Source organism: Equus przewalskii, chromosome 30 (assembly GCF_037783145.1).
Source record: "Equus przewalskii isolate Varuska chromosome 30, EquPr2, whole genome shotgun sequence".
In the NCBI taxonomy this organism is placed as follows: domain Eukaryota; kingdom Metazoa; phylum Chordata; class Mammalia; order Perissodactyla; family Equidae; genus Equus; species Equus przewalskii.
The window spans coordinates 12,771,156-12,790,194 of NC_091860.1; the positions used below are offsets into that span (position 1 = coordinate 12,771,156).

Consider the following 19,039-nt stretch of genomic DNA (forward strand, 5'->3'; position numbering starts at 1 on the left):
TCTCCTCCTTAACGTGCGCTTTTGGTAAAGGCTCCCCGAGCGGGAAGGCAGCGCTGCCGGGAGAGGGAGGTCGTTTTCTTTGGGTGGCCGTCCTGTGCCCTCTCTACCGGGCATCAGAACAGAAGAAGACTTTTTTGGTTGTTGTTGTTTTTGCAAGTCGTTGCTCCTTCCATCCTAATGCCCCTCGCCCCCGGCTTTATCTTCCAAGCCGCGCAGGGCGCTCCTGTCTTCGGCTTTGTTCGAATCTCCTCCACTCCTGGGGGCACTCAGACCTAAGACTGTAGCTCCCGGACAGACTTCTCCATCTCCAGGCGCCTCTTTATCCACCTCTGTAACGTTCGCATTCCTTCCATCCCAATTTCCGAGGCGATTCCCGAGCACCCTGGTCTGCAGCCTTCCAAGGCTTCTTTCAACTTGGGTTCTTAGGAGGACCGAGGGTTGGAGAGCGCCGAATCGGTACCGAACTTGAAATCACGGTCACTGTGAAGTTTGGGTTTTCTGATGATCCAACTATCAGAGCAAGAAGTAATATTTGTGCTGAAATATAGGTGGCTCTGAAGGAACAACACCTGCTCTTTTGGGAGTTCCTTCTGACAGTCTCTGGAAGGGATGTTTTAAGAGAGTCAAAAGAATGGGTGCAATTTAACTCATTCATTGGAAGTTTTTATGGAGTGCTGGCTGTTTATTTGGAGGGTTAAGTCAGACTTCGGGATAAGTTTTCCACACGCTCTTCAACTTCTTCAGAAAACTTACAAGGATCCTAGAGTAGACTTTCCAGTGATAAATAACTTTTGATGTCGTCGACTTGATGAAGACAGACGTTGATAGTGAAGTCTTCATGTGAGACCTCTAGAAATTGCACACTAAGAAATAGAAACTGGTGCAAATAAAGGAAATCCGTTTCAAGAACCAAAAGAAGAAAAAACGTTAAAAAAAATTAACTGCGGAAACAGGAAACACTCGACTGTGTAAACATTTTCGGAGACTTTCATAATCAAAACTGGGCGATCTTGAGATTTGCAAGGAGATCCGACAGGCTCAAGGTCCTCGCGGGGCTGTTTCTCAAGTCTGATTTACTGAGGCTCTGATAGGTACTACTTTATCTTCCTTGTAAAGGACCCGTCTTTCTGATTTCTGTGGCCCCACTTTAGTTCAAGGTTTTATTTTGGAGGAGTCAATTTTTTTAGAGCGACCTTAGAAATAATCACCTGTTGTACTGTTCATTTTATACTTGAAGAAACATCCTCAAGTGAAATGACGTTATCTAGCCCAAGAGCCCTATGCTGGAGCTGCGTTCTAAGCTCTTTGAACCACATTAAATGTCTTAAAAGTATGTACGGGTTTTTAAAAGGGTCCTTTTAACTGTAATTTCATCTAGTCCTTTTGTTTTAGATAAAATGCAAGGAAGACTATATGGGGGAACCACCATGGTATTTCAGAATACGTTGGAGCCTCCATTTCATAGAAGCACTAAACTAAGTCCGAATTTCCAACTGCCATTCCAGGGGCAATGGGAAGAAAAAGATACAAGATATTTCTCAAACCTTTAAAATGCAAAGAGAAATGGGGAAAAAAAATAACACTTCAACCCCAGGATTCTAAGAGACTAAGATCTCTGTGCAGATTGTTTCTGAAATTAAAACCCCATCCCCTCAAAAGATTACCAAAAACTATTTTTTAAAAAAACCAAGCATCTTCATTTCTTCTTGGCCGGTGCGAGTAGTATTACACATGGTTTCCCATTCGGATTTCATAACAGAACTTTATCTTGATAGGCCTACACAATGAGAGCACCGAGACACTTCACAAGTGAACTCCAACTCCAAATATTGGGAGAAGAATAAGAGGCAAGGATAAAGGAAAGCCCCTAGCAGCTTGCTCTGCCTGTTGCATTGTGCCTCGAGAGAGCTGAACATTTGCACAGACACATACATGGAAACGAAGGAGTGTGGTTGGTAGGTTAAGTCAACTGAAGGGCAACTTTTTTTTCAACTCAGTGCAATTAACGGCCGGCAATTTTAAAAGCAAAAAGTACTTGTAAAGTGGGATGCATGTGTAAAGCAAGATAGATGACTATTCACACAACAGCAACCAGCCTCCTCTTTTTGCATTTAAGCTCAACTCTGTGAAATCAATTTAGGCATTTTCTGTGGAATATTTTGTTAGCACTAACTTTTGTGGTACGGAACCCTAGAATACTTTTCAGAAGCTAAAGCCAAACTTAAAGCCGACTTTTCATGTACCCTGTCTTTACTGCTAAGAGTTACAAAGTTAGCAGCTTTGATATGGGTTTTCCTAAGGTTGAAATTTTTTAAAGTGGTAGTTTAGCAAAAGTTTTAAATCTTAATTGTCAGAACTGTGATGGCTGGTTATGGGAGAATGCAAAACATTATAATCTTTCTTCTGTTTTACTAAAAGACAGAAGTTTTAGCTGAAATAGCCTTTAACACTCAAGCAATTTTCCAATTGAGTAGGGGGAACAATCTTCCTTCAACTTAGATAAATGGACACGTTTTCAAGTATGGTAAAAGTGTTAAATAAGACACAAATGCAATATCTGATATCTTAATAAGTCATTTCAAAAATGAGTCCATCACAAAAAGGTTGAGATGGAAAGTCTTTGAGTTCCATGTTGATCTTACAACTTGGTTTTGTGTAAGTCAAGTAGCAGTCCACTAGCATTTGAAGTTTGTAGCCTTTGAAAAATATTTTTTATATACATGATCATCCAAAGTAAAAATCACTTGAAATTTCCATTAATTAACTTTTCTTTGTCTTAGATAACATCATGAAAAACTTGAGAAGAAAAGCCTAGAAAAATGAGTTAAATTCACCAAAATTGGCAAACATGGGTAACTTTTACTTCAAAGATTGTAGAGTAAATAAACAGATACATCTTTCAATTGGGCTTTCAAGCAATTATACAACAAAGCATGTACTTCTTAGCAACATCACTATTTAAGACAGCACGGGATTCTCTGTAGTTTTTACCTGTTGTAATCCACAATAGAGTTTCCAAAACTTCTGCACATTGTGCTTTTCATATCAAATTTTTATTAAAGTCTTAGCTATTTTCTAAATGAATATCCTTTTTATTGGATTTTTCCCCAATTACAAATGAAATTTAATTTTACATCTATAATTAGAAACAACACTTACAATGGGACTGTACAAATTTAGGTCAAAATAAAAATATATGTATTTTGTGGTTTCATAAAACTTCATTTACTGTATCTTTAAAGAAAGCAGAAGTAACAGCAATATATGTAAAAGTAATGATTTAATGACTATAAGCAAGACAAAGCAATAGAATTGTGCTTCTTTTGCAGACTGGGGACAATGAAATGTTTACCTACAATTTTCCCGTACAAACATGAAACGATATTCATATAGAATAAACACCCTTACAAATAACCGATGGGTGATGAACACACACCAAGTTCGACCGAAGCAAAACACAAATGGAAAATTGTTGGGGTTATTCATATTTTAAATTCAACATACCCACTCTATTTAAAAATGAATACCTGTAGAAGCTCGTAATAAATTGCTTCTATTTCCAGACATTAGAAAGAGGGCATATGCCATTGTTTATAACTGTAAAAGCAACTCTTAAATGTGAAATTACTGCTATACCACATATTAAAATAATTTTAGATAAAATGCCTTCTTCCAGCAATTTGCTGGTTTATTTAAAAATTTGTTTTAGAGTTATAGTGATCAATATACATTTTAAAAACACACTGATTCCATCATAAGCAATGGGAAATGAAGACACTATTTTCAAATTCCTTAAAAGTTTTTCTTTACCGAAACAATTAATTTTAAAAGTAAACATTTATTACTAGAGAAAGTCAGTATGATGATTTGCCAGTTGCTTCCAATGGAACAGAATTTAGAATTAGATAGCCACATTAAAAATATTCTATGCTGATAAGGCTCAAACATTGGGTATCTGCAAAGGTCGAACCAGTCAGGAGAATTTAACAACCATTTCTGAATGCATGAAACACAATATTTTCTTTATAGTATTTATAAATATATCATACAATACTGTTTCCTGTTATGTCATATACCAATATGGCATTGTACAACAAGCATAATGCCATCTGATTCTTACAAAAGCGAATCATTTAAACAAGTCAGTAAAATAAACGGTAGTACCCGCTTTTAGGCATACAGATTGTAAAACTGAAGTTTACTTTTCTTTGATCGGTTTTGCGTAGCAACAGAGAAGTAAAAATCAAACAGGAATCAAAATGGCTAAATATGCAAGAAATCGTTATTCACAGTGACATGGCTACATAGAATGCATTATTCTATGCATATTCTTTCCGTTTGTTGTATTTCAAGATAAAAAGCACTTGTTTTCTACAGGTTCACAAAACAGCATAATAACAAGAACAATCAAGGAGAACGTAATGTAGGCGTTAGTTGAGATTAACAAACTATGGCCCAATGTTTATATCCACTGCAGAATATTTTTAAACCCAAACAATGGTTACAGAAACCATTTCACATCTTTCCTAACACACAGAAAAAAATCCTGCCTGCCTTCTCAGAAACCAATTCTTTATAGGAACAACCTTTCCTTTCAATTAACGTCCATATGAATATCACATCTAGTCCATCTTTTATAGCCAAATTCAATGTCACTACAAAAGAAAGCAAATCGGACGATAGTCACATGTATTAGCATCTATAAAGCTGTAATGGCATGGAGAGATCTATATAAATCAGGGGTTTAAAATTTTTTTTCCTTAACAGTCTCAGGTATCAACCAGAAGACGTTGCTGACGACCCATTTACAGACGATTTTCGAGGTCTATTGGCAAAGGAGGATTGGTGGTTACCACTGGGGCTGCTGCTGGTTCCATTCATAGTACTGGAAATGTGAGGGAACTGAGGGTGAGGAGACTGGACTGGAGTGCTGGGGCTAGGCAAACAAGAAGAGGTGGAGGGCATGCCTCCTGCTGGGCTGTTGGCCTTGTCACTCCCAGAGTCACTTTCCAGTTCTCCAGCATTTGTCAGTCCATCTCTCTGATGACTGATCTTCATTCTTTTACAAGTAGGTCGAACTCTGTATTTCAAAGGAAGCGGACCATTCTACAAAGTTAAAAGGAAAAAAAAAAAATCAGTCTTAACTCTTTAAAAACAGTTTACCACGATAATCTGCAAGTATTAGACAGGCTCCTTACCCTTCTCCAGGTATAAATGTAGGCAATATCCATTAGTGTATAGTAATCCTTTAAAGGTTCCTCTTCATACATGACATCAATCTATTGAAAAATAATATTTTCAATTATTAAGTATCACAAAGGTAAATCTAGATTTTTTTCGGGTCATCTAAATATAATCCAAAAATGTTTTCAAAGACATTTTCTCCAAACGTTTGGACAAAGAAAGACTCCCCCTTGAAACTTCAAATTAGGAAAAATATTTCTTGAAATTACTACGGAACTTGTTTTCATAGCATAAAACAGAATTCGTACCAAACTGTAAGAGATACTTCTGAATTAAGTGCTAAATTAAAAAAAAATTCTGTTGCTTTTTTGGGTTCAGAATCCGAAAAGAAAAGAGTCATTGAATTAAGAAAGAGATCTAAATAAAATGAATGACGACTATGAAGAAGGTACCTGGAAAGTGTTAGGTATGTCCATTTTACTTCTGAGAAACTTCCTCAGGTGCATCACGGTCATTGCTGCTGGGCATCGTAAGTATCTTTTATCATTCACCTACGAGTATAGTTAGAAAAGTAATTTTTTTTAATTCCTAACTATCAGAAAAGAAAAGAGTTTCAATTAGATTGCCTGAATATGATAAAAGGTACAAATACCGAAGCAGGGATGTGATAAAATTCTCAACTACACTTTGAGTTTACTATATAAATACTAAATGAACAGATTCCTGATAGAATAAGGAAACTTTATGTATATCAAAGCATTAAACATTAATTATTTAAAATACTTTGTAAGAATAATAATCACATATAAAATAAATCCTATCTATTAACTATGGGATATAGGTCGCTCAAACATCAAACATGACAACTTTCTTCTATTTGACAGCATCATCTGACCCTAGAATATTCTAAAAGGCGAGATACACCCTCATAAAATCTAGAATCCAAACAATGTTCCTTCTATGTTTTTGTGACACGGAACATACCTCCTCCTTAGATTTCTCCTTGTCTTTGTTTACTTTCCGATCCAATCTAAGAAAAAGATAATTTATTAGTGGAACAATGTATCCAATAAACAGATTAACATAAAACACATTTCCTAAAGAATTTACCTGTTCTGATCAAAGAATTCAATGGATAAGCTTATTATCTCATCATCAGTTATAATTCTCTTATCTTCATCTGCAACTTCTCCTCTATCTTCATTAGAGCCATTGGCAGCTATAAAGACATTTTGAAATTCAATTTAAAAAAAATAAATATTTAATTAAAATATCATATATAGGAGAATGGAAATGGTACTTCAGATTAAATTCAATTTTAATAATTTACTGGCTACTAAGTTCTCCCTCCAAATAAAATGTCTTCCCCCCTCCAAAAAGTTTACCGTCGGCTGAAGGATGCGCTGCATAAAAGTCCCTTCTTCTCTTCATTTCATCTAAAGGCAGGAAAAAAGACAAACATTTGGCATAGCAGGTAAAACCAATAAATACTTTTTTAACATTCATTTTAAAGCAAGTTACTCACTTTTGAAAAGCCCTGGAACTAATTTGTATACAATATCTTGAAGAGTTTTATCTGACCTGAAAAAGAAGAAATTAGAAAAGTAACCTATCAATTAAGACGGCAAAAACTAAAAGCATTCATAAACTATTACAGATTCTTTGTTTTCTTTGTGCTATCGTATTTTACTTGATAGTGACTCTGTCTATAACTACATCAACAGGATAACAATGAATTATGAGAATAAAAGTTCTTTAGGTAGCAGCATTCTTTTAAATTAGTAAAAAAAATACTTTATTTTATATTCACTAATAAATTCTTCACATTTCACGGAGTCAAGAAAAGCATCTTGCCTTTCAAGTTACTAAATTAGCTAATATGAAAGAAAATAAAGAGCAGAGAATGGAAGCTCTTTAATACGTTCACTTTTGCCTGTCATGAAGTCAATAAACCAATACTTTATTGGAGAAGTAATTCAGCATTTAAAAGATGGTTAAAAATCCTCAAAATTACTTGAATAATATGGAACTTTGTTCAAAGTTAGTCATCATTAAAATGGCAAGAAATTAAAGGCCCCCCTCCACAAAGCACACAAGAGGTGGGATTCAAGGGTAAATTCACTAAATTATGGAATTCCAGTAACAATTACAAACAACGATTATAAACATTTCCCTACCTTATATTCAGTAGTGGTCTGGTTTTGTGAACTTGGACATCACAGATAGGACAATACTTGCTGGTCTCCAGGTAACGCACAATACATGTTTTACAGACTAGAAGTGGAAACACATAAAGTTTTTAACTTTAGAAATTAGATTCTAAAGCATTAAAATTAGTGTCAGAAACAGAGAACTAGAAGCAGCAAAATGGTAAAGCCAAAAAGAATTTCCAATTAAATAAACTCACTCAATTAATATCGCGAGAACACTGATACATTGCATGGCTGTGCTTACACAATAATATTTTATTAAATATGTATTAACAAAAAGTCATTAAATGCAAGACAAGAAAAAGACTTCGTCATTTGGTACCAACACTCTCAAGGATTGCTGGAATTGTTAGTTTTCAAATTTCAGGACGAAATGTTAAATATACATAACACGAAAAAGGTGTGACACTTTGTACTTACAGGAATGTAGACATTCTATTATGGTCGTGGCATCAATGAAGTACCCTCCACAAAGCACACACATTAGGTGGGGATTTAGCTCAGTGATCTTGATTCTGGTTGTTCGATGCATTTCTGCTTGATAACAGATCCTGCAAGACACAGAAAGATTGGCCATAATTCACAGAAAGAGAAGTGAATTATCCGCAACTCCTAGTAACTGTGCACTCTGAAACGCTGAGGACTTCATAAAACTCGTTTAACACTGTACAGCCGGACCGTCCCAACGTTTTCTACAGAAAACGTTTACTAATCAGACGAATCAATTCTACTGAAACGGTGAAAACGGATCCAACTGAAGTAACTTCTGGTCCCTCAAGTAATTCCAGGAGGGAGAAGAAAAGGTCTGGGGTGGGGGCTGGGAGCTGAGAGTATTCGAGTCTTTTTCTTCCATTTGTCCTCCAGCCTAGCAGCCCCACGGCTGCTGCCGACGCCACACAGTCCCCGCAGATATTTACCAACCGCCAGGGCTTGTTCCAGGTCTCCCAATTTATTGTAAAACTTCCTTACGGATCTTCAGTCGAAAATCCGGGAGCATGCCCTGGCTTCCCAGGGGTTCCTGTTGTTTTAGGCGGTTCCAGCAACCAGAAGTTGGCACGTTTTTACTCGATACAAAGGGAAAACAAATTCGGCTCTATCTGCATCCCTGGCATTTCCGGAGCTGGGTGCCGGGGCCGCAGGAGAAGCACCTCGAGTCGGCCTCGGGCTGGGGCCTGAGCGCGCGGACGCCGGGGGGCCGGGATGCGAGGGGCGGATCCGGCGGCGCCCGGGGCTCCGTCTCGCTCCGGATTCGGAACTCGCCTTGGTCGGGGTTTCCATAGCAACTTACACTTACACTTGGCATGCGGCCACCGCTGCAACTCCGCGCGGAGCCGGGCCGAGCCCGGAGCTTCGGCGGGCGTGCGGGGCGGCCGGGCGGCGGCGGCGGGCGCGGGGGAGGGGCCGCGCGGCGCGGGGGCGGGGCCGGCGCGGGGGCGGGGTGGGGTGCGGGCGCCGCGGCCCGGGGGTGGGGCGGCCCCACGAGGCCCGCGGCGCCGGGGAGCAGGACCGCGGCCCGCGGCGCCCCGGCCGGCAGCCTGGGGGACCCCGGAGCGTGCGAGTGGGAAGGGAAAGTGCACACCGCGCTCCCGGCCATTTCGGACACTCTTGGGGGCCTCTTTCCACGTCGACTCGGTGCGAAGAGCTTCTTTCAGATCTTGACTCTTTTGGTCTCTCCTGTTAGAAATCACTAGGTCAAAAATTTCACGGAGGGATCCTTGAGAATTGCCAACTGTGCACTTAGCCCGAAACCGTCAGGGCTCAAATTGCAGAGATGTTTATTGAACTGAACCTCTTTAAAGCTCTCTTCTCTAATATGAAGTTCTCCTGTAGATTAGATGAGCGATACAAAGTTTTGGAGAGGCTGAAAACTGAAATCTGTTTCACAAGAAGAGGAGGGGGCAAAGCCCTGTGTTTCATCTGAACTATGCTGGAGGCAAGAAAAACTACTTTAATCGGTACGATAGTGACAATATGTAAAGAACCCTGTGACCAGCCCATTCCCAACGCTAAATCAACACCTTGTCAACCCACAGCAACGAGAGGAGAGAAAAACAAATGTCATTTTCTCAGCCTAACCTCCATACAGACCTCCACACGATGAAACCATACATTCCCAACAGATACCATATATTACAGAAAAGTCACGGTGGGGAACTGTCAGCAACAATACACCAGCGGACAATCAGGGAAGTCAATTACTTCGCGTAGTATTCTTGAAAAATGCCTTTCCTACCCCCTCTTCATTCATTTCAGAACCTGAAATAAGACTAAGCTTCTAGGCTTGTCTGAAGTACATTCTCAAAGCTGCCTTGAAGAGAAATCTAGGAACTTGGGAAACTGAAAGGTGCATCTCAAGTTTTAATTCTTAGGGAATTTTAATGCAGTAGAGGGAAATACCAATCAACATACCTCAATGGCTGAAACTAAAAGCTTCAGAGTACCAAAAAAACGGTAAAAACAAAACAAAGCCTCTTTTATGAAAGTGACCACAGTGGCAACCAGCGACTTCAACCAGAGAACTCCACGTGTGACTCCTCAGTTATCTTTGGATTACTTGTTCAGAAGAATATTGTCAACATGTTATTAAGATAAATCTAAGTAGGGTTGCAGAGGAGTTGTAGGTGGAGCAGTGGCCCTAAAGAGCAGCAATATTTCAATCTATTGTCCTTGGTGATTAAAGACAAGCCTTCTTGGTTCTTAAAGAAAACTCTCCTTGTGAAACCTAAGGACCTTTCCTAGAAAGATAGTTAACAAGGTGATACTTCTGTCTCCTTGTGAAAGCACATCACATAATGCCACTGATCATGAAGTCTAGGAAGGGGCTTCAAGAAAAATAGCTGCCTTTAGTTCTCCTCTGCTTTACAGAAAACCAACACAGATATTAACACATAGAACAATCAAACCTCAATGGAGGGTTAGCCACTGGTTGGCTTTGAACATTTCAGTCACATGTACTTGACCAAAACCCTTTCAAATTCATCTTCAGTCTTAATTCACACAACTCCTCTACCTCAGTTCAGAAGAATGTGGCCACAACCCTATTACCTTTTATAATGCTAGTAAATATCACTTTGTTACTTGGGTAAAAAATCAGTTCTTTATCTTTTTATACCATTTGAAAGTACTGGCAACCTAATAGAGACTTCCAAAACGTTTGACATGCTTGATAAGGTTTAACAAACAATCTCTTGCGCCTTAGAAATGAAAACCTTCTGGGTTCCAACACAGAAACTGCAAGTTAAGCAAGCAAAAATGCACGAAAGACACGATGGTAAAAAGACTCAAGAGTTAAAACTTGCCATTATAACGTACTCAGTTAGGGCTGTCAGTTTAGTTGGAGGCCTAACACCAGTAATGTCAAAATGAAGGAAAACAGAAGCAAGTTCTTATGTTAACAATCAGCTCAACTACTGAAATCTAAGAAACGCAATAGAACTCCATAACCCCAGTTGGAGCTCACAGTCCAACACAAGCATGGGTAAAGGTGGGGTTAACTTGACTCGTAGGGAGAATTCTGCCTATGTGGGCACTTAATGCCCATCCAAGAACTTGGTGGTAGAGTATTAATGGCTTTACCAACTGCAATTAAATGCTCGGTTTTCTTACAAAAGCCTGTCTATGTGTGCGTGCGTGTATACACATTCATACACAGTAACTTTTATATGGCTTTAAAGATACTGTTACTAGGCGTATAATTTGCACAGGTAGCTGATTTCAAACACCTTTGTACTTTGGGGCAGATGGGAATGAATTCAAGTATTAAAAAAATTTATAAATTTGCTCATAAAATCAATCTCCAAGGGATTCTGATCAGCCTACTTAAATTCAACCTCAAATGTTAATATAGTCTCCTAAGTTAGTATATACTGTCAACAATTTGCATCCTTAACTTTCAAGTCTTTAGTGTAGCTTATGGTGTTTCCAGAACTTGAGGGTTAAGGTTCCCATAAAACATAGGTTGAACTACTCATAACATTCTAGGTACCACCCACCTACTCTTGCATTTGGATAAATATGCCTAGAATTTTGCCTACTTTAAGGGAAGGGGTTAATACATCCTTCTCTTTCAAATATTGAACCGTGACCACTAAGCCCACTAAATCCTTTTATTGCAATTGGGAATGATCAAAGTCCCTCTACTTGTTTACTTCCAATTATTAACTGTAAATCTCTGGGAAAAAGATCATGCCATCATGCTGTCAAACCCAAAAGACTGCGTAAACATATGCAATCAACTTTTTAGTGCTCCTTTCCCAAAGCATCTCTTTTCTACATGACCTATTTTGACATTTAGCAAAACCTATAAAACGCAGTGGGCTTCAGTCATGGTTCTAGGTGCATCCCATCGCAGAGGTTGAGAGAAAAACTACAGTCTCCGAGAAGGAGAAAAAGAAAAAGGGGCTAAAGAAGGAAAGAAAGAAAGGAAACCTCCTGCTACACTAACGTCCAGTCACCATCATCACTCCAAAAAAAGCTCCAAATTTGAAATGCCCACTTCCCAGGGAGCACCTCCCGAGCAACGTTTAGAGAACTTGTCCCAGACTCCCAACAGATCGCACCTCGAAAACTTTACCATTTTAAACATAAATGCAAGAGACCTTAGAAACAACTGGCAACCGCCATCTTACAAGCCATCCAATTTCACACAAGTGTCCCTCCAACTTAAGTTAATAACATTTTTGTCCGGGCTCTCTCCAGCCTAACACCCACCTCGGTGGGATCGCCGCCCCCCACGTTACCCGTCCCTATAAAATGGGGGCGTTCTCTGAAGGTTTAAACCCCTCAAAAGCCCTTTCTTCGGGAGAGGAGGGAAGCCACTTGACCCGAGCAGCTCTCGATTTCAGGAGCCCGTCCCCGCTTCATCAAAATCTACCTCTCAACAAAGGGCGCCGCGGCCGGGCGAGCCGCCGAGGCTGCAAATACGAGTGTTCTTCTCGGGGGCCATGTGCGTCGCGAGGGGGTAGAGGGGCGCTCGGGGGAGAAAGGAACTAAAACGTGGGGCGGCGCGCGGCGCGGCCGGGGCTGGAGCGGGCGGCGGCTGGAGCGGCGCCGAGCCCGGCTGGCGGCGGCGGCGCGGCGCGGGCTGCGGGTCGGTCCCGGCGCCGCGGGAGTCGGCGGGCGGCGGCGGGCGCGCGCGCGCGGGCGGCGGGCGCGGGCGGCGCGCGGGGCCGGCGGGCGGGCGGCCGGGCGGCGGCGCGGGGCTCGGCGCCCACGCTGTCAGCGCCCTCCCGGCCGGCGCGGGCGAGGCGCGGGGGGGGCCGCTCCCCGTCCACCCGCGGCCGGCCCGAGCCCCGCGCGGCCCCCGCCGCCCCCCGGCCCCGTCCCGGAGGCGCCTCGCCTCCTACGTACCCGGAAAAAGCAGCCGGCGAGAGGCGATCGAAGCGGGCGGAAAAGACAATGAAAGTTAAAAGTCGTTCAGCAGAAAATGAATGTGAGCCAAGCGGCCATCTTGAAGCGAGCTGCAGACGCCGCTGTCAATGGGCAACGAGCGCAGCCGAGAGGAGCCGCGGCCGCCGCGCTCGGCTCATGCTGCCTCCCGAGCCCGGCCTCCTCCTCCTCCTCCGCCTCGGCCTCCTCCTCCTCCGCGGCCTCCTCCTCCTCCTCCTCGGCCTCCAACGCCTCCTCCTCCTGGGCCTCCTCCTCCTCCTCCTCCTCCTCCTCCTCGGCCGCCGCCGCCTCCTCCCGCTCCGCACTCGGGGGAGGGAGCGCGCGGAGGGGGCGCGATCAGTATTATTCTGCGGGGCTGGGAGGTGTTTCTAATCCGGATCGGGGCTCCCTCGCCAACATCCCCATTGTCTCGCCCCGATCTCTGCCTTTAATACTACGATTATTATTTCATAGTTGCTGGGGGGGAGGAGGGCGGCTGGGGGGCGCCGTGTGTGTGCGTGCGGAGAGGCGGGGGGAGGGGAGGAAGGATGAGGAGGGGGAGGGGAGGGTGGAAAAAAAATGCACCGCTGAAGGCAGAGTGGAAACTGACACCGGCTCCAAAATGGCTCAGAGTCCGCCCGCCCCCTCCCCCCGCCGCCCCCCCACCGGGTCACGTGCTCCCCCTCATTCCTTAAGGGCGGCCTGGGAATTAGTGTCGGTGTAGTCGGGCCCGCGGCCGCCCCCTCCCCTCCGAGCCGCGCGCCCCGGCCCCCTCCCCCGGGCTTTGCGCAGCGGCGGCGGTGCTGGCGGCCGCGGAAACATTTCTCCACCGCGCCACACGCGCCACCCTGCTCTCGGCGCGGGCATCGCTCGGGCCCCGCACGCAGCGCCGCCCGCCCCCCCGTTATTTCTTTCTTTCCGCCGCCCGCCTCCGCCCGCGGCGCACACGTCCCCGGGCTCCCGCCGGGGAGACCGCCCGGCCACCGCCCCCCGCTCGGCCCCGGCGGCCCCGCGGGCTGCGGCCCAGGCTCCGGCGTCGCAGCGCGGAACCTGCGCCCAAGCTGGGCTCGCGGAAACAACAGCGCCCGCCCCTGCCTTCCCGCGGCCGCGCGGGCCCCTTCCCCGCCCGCCGGCGGCCGAGGCGGGGCGCGCGCGGGCAGCGGCTCGCTCGGGGCAGGGGCTCGGCGCGGGGGCTGCCGGCCTGGCCTTGGGAGCCCCGCGCGAGGGGCCGGCTGCGGGCGAGCCCTCCGCCGCAGGTAACGGGACGGGCCGGCTCCCGCCGCGGGGCCCCCGCGCCCGCTCCCCGAGTCCCGAAACCGGAGTCTTCCACAAACCCCGGAGATCGCATCCTTTCCCCCGTGCCTAACTCTAATCCAGAGAAAAGGCGATCGTCAAAAGTTAACGCTAATCGTATCTATGTCTTCAAAGTAATAATTAACACACAAACTCAAATCCAAACACACTCTCGCCACTCTTTTTGTGGGAACAACTTATTTATTCAGAGTGTAATACTGTCTACCTCCTTTTGTTAGACTTGAAAAAGATCAAAATGGGATCAATGTGCAGTTCACACTAAAGATGACTCAAATACTTAAGCAGAATTTCCCTACACCCTCCACTTACATTTCGCAAGTGTAAAAAAATAAGAGTGTCAAAATTGATGAGTAACATAAATCCAAAAAGGAAAAGGGTTTCTACTGAAAAGGAGGACATCCAGCTCGCATCAACGACGCTTCTGCCGATGGCAAGGCGTTCCTGGTCTTCCTCTAGACCCGGGCAGATCGTTAACTTCCCCAGGTTACAACTGAGTTGCTCTTTCCAGGCTTTTCGCAGCATCTTTAAGTTTCCCCACTAAGTCCTAAAAGACGTATTTAATGCCACGTTTTTAGAATAAAACACAAGAAAGAAGTATCCAAGTTTGAGAAAGATGCAAGAAAAAAGTCGGGAGACACTTTCTAAACAAGATTAAAATTCACGAGGATTTTAACCTTTGACAAACCACTGTTGGTCAAAAGAAGGTTTTCCTCTAAAATATTTCACCTTCAAATGGGCTACTTGCCCTCAGATTTGAAATAGGATTTCTAACCGAACCCTCTTTAACAGGCAAGGTATATCAAATTAAATTTCTCAAGTTATCTAACAAAGATTATGCTGTGTTCACATTTTCTGAAAGTTTAAAGTTTGATTGATTATATTAAAACGACTCTGCAGGAGATGCCTTTTGATAAATCCAATTTCATCAAAATTTCAAGTAATGATCTTCATTTTTTTAGGCGGTAAGAAATACATTCGTTGTCATGGCCATTAATCAATGTAGTTTTGAATGTCCCCAGTCTTACATTGGCAATATAAACAGTTTTGGAATCTTATGTATACTTGCTCCTTTATAAAAAGTCATTTAAAACCACTGTTTAAAAACCCTGTTTTGAAGGTTTAATTCAATTTCTGAAACCAAAGAAGACATTTTCAAAGACATGCTCTTAATTTTGCTTTGTCCTATTGGATCAAACTCATCACAAATAGAAGGAATTTACACTCAATAATACACTTCAGAAGTTTATTTTAATGGGAGGGAACAGCAAATATAGATCAATTCTCTGTTAGTAACAGCTTAATTTCAAAAGTGAAGACCACATTAAAATATTGCTTTTGAAGCACCCTTCCCATTAAATCCTTAATCAACCTTCATTATCTACTGACACATGGTTAGATTATTTTTCTTTTGAACTTTACATAAGCATAATCCTCAATTAAACATCTATAAAAAGACAGACATATTGGCAGATCCTAATACTGTACCTGTAACTGTTCCATGTTGCAACGAAAACTAATCTCTGGGTGGGATTGGGAATCAGTGTTCTAAGGAAGGAAAAAAACACTGTTTATTTAAACCAAGGAAATTTTAAATTTCATTACACATTTCATTTCTACACAGGGTTTATGTATAAATACCTCTACATTTAAGGTCACCGAATATGCAGGTCTGTACATCTTTTGAAGTTGATTGGTCTAAAACAACACAACACATACATTTCAGTCTCTAAGTCTATTTTTTAAGAAGTTCCCTAAATCCCCCTAGAGAACAGTTTGTTAAACTTTACCTTTATCTGATATTCCAAACGCCAGGAAACATCAGTTATATGAGGCAGAGACGTGCCTATACTGAAAGATACAATGATAATTTTGTACACAACATCTACCGGAAAACTCTCAGTATTCATCTTCCCCAAGAACGGTGTCCACCTTCCACCTCCCACACACACACACAATTTTAATCCATTCTGAATTTTAAAACATTGTTAAACTTTATTTTCAAGTTCTGAGTAGTAAAAGGGCGTTTAAAAAATTATCTCAATAAACTTTACCTTTAAAAACATTAGCTTAACTTCAATTGTTTCACTTGCCCTTTGGCCCCTTTTCTTTTGGTCAAGATCCCTGCTTTTTTGCCCTGTTTTGTTTCACACCAGCACTCTCCATTCATACCTCCAATTGAAAAGTGGCTCAGCTTGACACCTTATACAGTACCTACCTTCCCAGTAGGATTTCTAGGGAATTCTTATTATTCTGGGGGGGGGGGGGAGAGAAAGAAAGAAAACACATCTTTGCAAACAGAGTAGAAGAAAAATAGTAATTGTTAATTTAAAAAATTTTAAGTAAGTAACCTGATATTCTGTGCAAAACAGTTCTATCCGCTCTCTATCAAATTTACAGTCTTCTAGATAAGTGCTAAAGGAAAAAAAGCCAAAGTTTAGTCTCCATTCTAAAAACTGAAATTGGAATCATAAAGGAACTATTTGAAAATAAATGGATATTTAAATAAATCCTGTACCTTAGAGTTGATTTGTCAGCACTTTGCTTTGCTGCCTCCAGTATGTAAGTTGCAGCTGCTGCATGACAATGTTTTAAAACCACTGGGTCGATATGTTTCAAGTCTGGGTGATCTAAAATAAATTAATTGCCAGTGATGCCTGTGATAATAAATTCTCTGTAGTCATATTTCTAAAAAGGATATTTTAATTTGGGTAAAAACTGTCTTAAACAAGATAACAAAAAGAATTCAACTATAAGGACTGGCAATTTTAAGTAAATGAGATGAGCAACAAGGTCAATGGCAAAACGATCAAGAGCACACACCAATAATTCTCCTGTTACCTGGTCCCAATTATCTTCTTTATTTTGCCTTTACATTTTTACTTTTTTAAAAAAAATTACAGTCCGCAAGAAAAAGTAACTATACAGGGGTCATTCTAACGCTGGATGGAGTAAACTCAGGGGAAAATAAGATATTTTACATGGTGTAATTTAAGAATGAATAAACTTTCCCTGTAAATATCCATTAATTTTAGGCTAACTGGCTCCTTGGACATTAATATATGGGGGGGAGGCACCAGTTCACAATATAACACACAATTTTCAAAATATTTTCAGGTTTTGACAGCCATCCTTTTTTTTTTGAGATTAACCCAGGTGGTGGTTACTATTTTCGTTTAAAGAACTTCCACTTTCATACTTTTTTGTACAAGTGTTTAGTTCATGAAACTACAGAAAAAAACAAAAATTTGAATTGTTGGGATATTTATATTTAAGAAAATTATCTAAAAGCGATCTGTCTTAAAATACGCCTTCAATCCATACTGACACCGCTCTCCGCAATCACTGACCGGACCACTTAAAAGAGGCTCGCCTCCTGGTCACTAGCGCGGAACAAAACATTGTGCACCCTATTTTAAGGTTCCAGGCGTGGAACCTGGGCAAAACATAAGAACTAGAGTGTTGGAGTCATCAGAGGAACTTGAGCTATTCTCTAAGTTGGAAAATGTCAACACTACTGGACCTAGGAGTTCCTTTGCAAACAGACCCTTTAAAACTTTTGCCAGCCCAGCCCTGAAAGCTTTCATTGCAGGGAGCTCCCCTGATGAAGTCCAAGTGTCAAACAGCCTTTGCCTCCGACCAGGCTGAAAATCTTCGCGTTTTAGGCCACAAACAAGACTTGAACACGGGCTTTACAAAGGAACAAAGAGACTGGGAGGGGAAATCAGGCCGGGAACGTGTAGCTGGCTGTGTGCAGGTGCCAACCGGGGAGGGAACAATGCTCAGGGTCCGCTCCGGGTCCTGGCAAAGCCAGCACCGCACACTCCGTCCGGAGCGAAGGGCAAAGCCCGGAGACTTCCTCTTCCCGGGGCTTTCCCCTCTCGCTCGGGCTCGCTCCTCTTCTCCGAGCGCCCCGCCACCCAGGCCGATCCAGCTCGGAGCCGAGCGGCTTACCTAACACGGCCTCGTCCGCCTGGGCGTCCAGCAGGCTCTGGAAAGCCGCCCGGAGGAGAAGCGTGAAGGCGTTGGAGTCGAAGGAGCCGGGATCGGCCAGCCGCTGGACGCCTTTCTGCACAAACTCCGAGAGCTCCATTGTGAGCGCGCCGTGACCTTCGACACGCGCACCACGTGACGCGCGCCGCGCGCTCAGCTGATCGGCCGCGCGCGCACGCCGCCCGGGCGGCGGCGCGGGCTGAGGGCCTCCCCGCCCGAGGCCTCCCCGCTGGCCTCTCCGCCCGCGCCCCCAGGGGCCGCCCGCCGCCGCCGCCGCTTCCGTCCAGCGTTTCCTTCTGCGCCAGCCGCCGGAGCTGCCGCGCCTCCGCGACAGGGGCGGCCCCGCGCGCTTTGTGGACGCGCTCGGTGCTTTCTCCGCCACCGGGCGCCCAACGGGACTGTCACCAGCGTCTGCGGGGCTCCGCGGGAGCGGCCCCTCCAGGACCCCCTCGGGAGGTGCTGGAAGCTGTCGCGATCCCCGCCCCCACCGCCCCCGAACACTGCTCTGCCCCGCTCCTCGCTCAGCGCGAAAGCCTGCGGGACGCTCCAGTTTAAGGCAACTGGTTGTTTTTTGGGGTTTGGGGTTTTTTTTTTTCACTCAACAGCTTAAACCACTCCCCCTCCCCAAGCAGTGAGTGAAACTGTAGACCTCTAATTATGTAATTGTTTATTTTCCCTTTTTCATTGTCATTTCTGGAATACGGTAATTGATTCCTTCCTGCATGGGGAGGGGGTGTGTGTGTATACACACACACTTACCTATAGTGCGCATGTGTACGTACTGTACCTCAATAGTTGGGGGATTAATAAATCATTCACGACCATACTGGAGAGAATTAAAATTTTTATATGCCGCTGCAAATAAATACCTTTCAAAAGCAAACTGAGACAAGTTTTGTGCTGCTGTACTCACTACGTCTATGGGTCCAGTTTTAATTACTCAAAAACACACTTCATATATTTATATCAGACAG

The 19,039-nt window shown here is 43.5% G+C and overlaps 3 protein-coding genes across 8 annotated transcripts; all 3 read right to left on the bottom strand.

Moving 5' to 3' along the window:
* Positions 1-2,839: 2,839 nt before the first annotated feature.
* On the bottom strand, positions 2,840-13,071 carry BMI1 (BMI1 proto-oncogene, polycomb ring finger). 5 transcript variants are annotated; one of them, XM_070601527.1, is made up of 10 exons: positions 12,744-13,071; positions 7,815-7,945; positions 7,362-7,458; positions 6,710-6,765; positions 6,570-6,620; positions 6,295-6,403; positions 6,169-6,214; positions 5,637-5,735; positions 5,199-5,279; positions 2,840-5,106 (listed from the first exon to the last, which is right to left on the bottom strand). In XM_070601527.1, exons 2-10 carry the CDS (start codon positions 7,924-7,926, stop codon positions 4,777-4,779), a joined length of 981 nt encoding a protein of 326 aa, XP_070457628.1. In that variant the 5' UTR covers positions 7,927-7,945; positions 12,744-13,071; the 3' UTR covers positions 2,840-4,776. The 5 variants fall into 5 exon arrangements, with proteins under 5 accessions (XP_070457628.1, XP_070457630.1, XP_070457631.1 ...); XM_070601529.1 differs by lacking the exon at positions 12,744-13,071 and adding an exon at positions 12,268-12,514; XM_070601530.1 differs by lacking the exon at positions 12,744-13,071 and adding an exon at positions 8,689-8,801.
* LOC139080429 (brain acid soluble protein 1-like) lies at positions 12,383-13,187 on the bottom strand. Its single transcript, XM_070600832.1, has 3 exons — positions 13,180-13,187; positions 12,881-13,086; positions 12,383-12,735 (listed from the first exon to the last, which is right to left on the bottom strand). The coding sequence occupies exons 1-3, from the start codon at positions 13,185-13,187 to the stop codon at positions 12,383-12,385; spliced, it is 567 nt and encodes a 188-aa protein (XP_070456933.1).
* Positions 13,188-14,235: 1,048 nt separating this feature from the next.
* COMMD3 (COMM domain containing 3) lies at positions 14,236-18,553 on the bottom strand. Of its 2 annotated transcripts, XM_008510645.2 has the most exons (8): positions 18,027-18,553; positions 16,591-16,702; positions 16,424-16,487; positions 16,291-16,325; positions 15,863-15,923; positions 15,714-15,770; positions 15,561-15,620; positions 14,236-14,619 (listed from the first exon to the last, which is right to left on the bottom strand). In XM_008510645.2, the coding sequence occupies exons 1-8, from the start codon at positions 18,163-18,165 to the stop codon at positions 14,560-14,562; spliced, it is 588 nt and encodes a 195-aa protein (XP_008508867.2). In that variant the 5' UTR covers positions 18,166-18,553; the 3' UTR covers positions 14,236-14,559. The 2 variants fall into 2 exon arrangements, with proteins under 2 accessions (XP_008508867.2, XP_070457632.1); XM_070601531.1 differs by lacking the exons at positions 16,291-16,325; positions 16,424-16,487 and having other exon boundaries at positions 18,027-18,303.
* Between the last annotated feature and the right edge of the window lie 486 nt (positions 18,554-19,039).

Coding starts and splice junctions, on each gene's coding strand:
- BMI1 (XM_070601527.1), bottom strand. CDS start 7,926: ATGCATCGAACAACCAGAATCAAGATCACTGAGCTAAATCCCCACCTA. Junction 7,459..7,814: donor AATAGAATGTCTACATTCCT/GTAAGTACAAAG, acceptor TTCCACTTCTAG/TCTGTAAAACATGTATTGTG. Junction 6,621..6,709: donor AGTTCCAGGGCTTTTCAAAA/GTGAGTAACTTG, acceptor TCCTGCCTTTAG/ATGAAATGAAGAGAAGAAGG.
- LOC139080429 (XM_070600832.1), bottom strand. Junction 12,736..12,880: donor GGCTCCTCTCGGCTGCGCTC/GTTGCCCATTGA, acceptor CCGGGTACGTAG/GAGGCGAGGCGCCTCCGGGA.
- COMMD3 (XM_008510645.2), bottom strand. CDS start 18,165: ATGGAGCTCTCGGAGTTTGTGCAGAAAGGCGTCCAGCGGCTGGCCGAT. Junction 15,924..16,290: donor CTAGAAATCCTACTGGGAAG/GTAGGTACTGTA, acceptor TGTATCTTTCAG/TATAGGCACGTCTCTGCCTC. Junction 14,620..15,560: donor GCAACATGGAACAGTTACAG/GTACAGTATTAG, acceptor TACGTCTTTTAG/GACTTAGTGGGGAAACTTAA.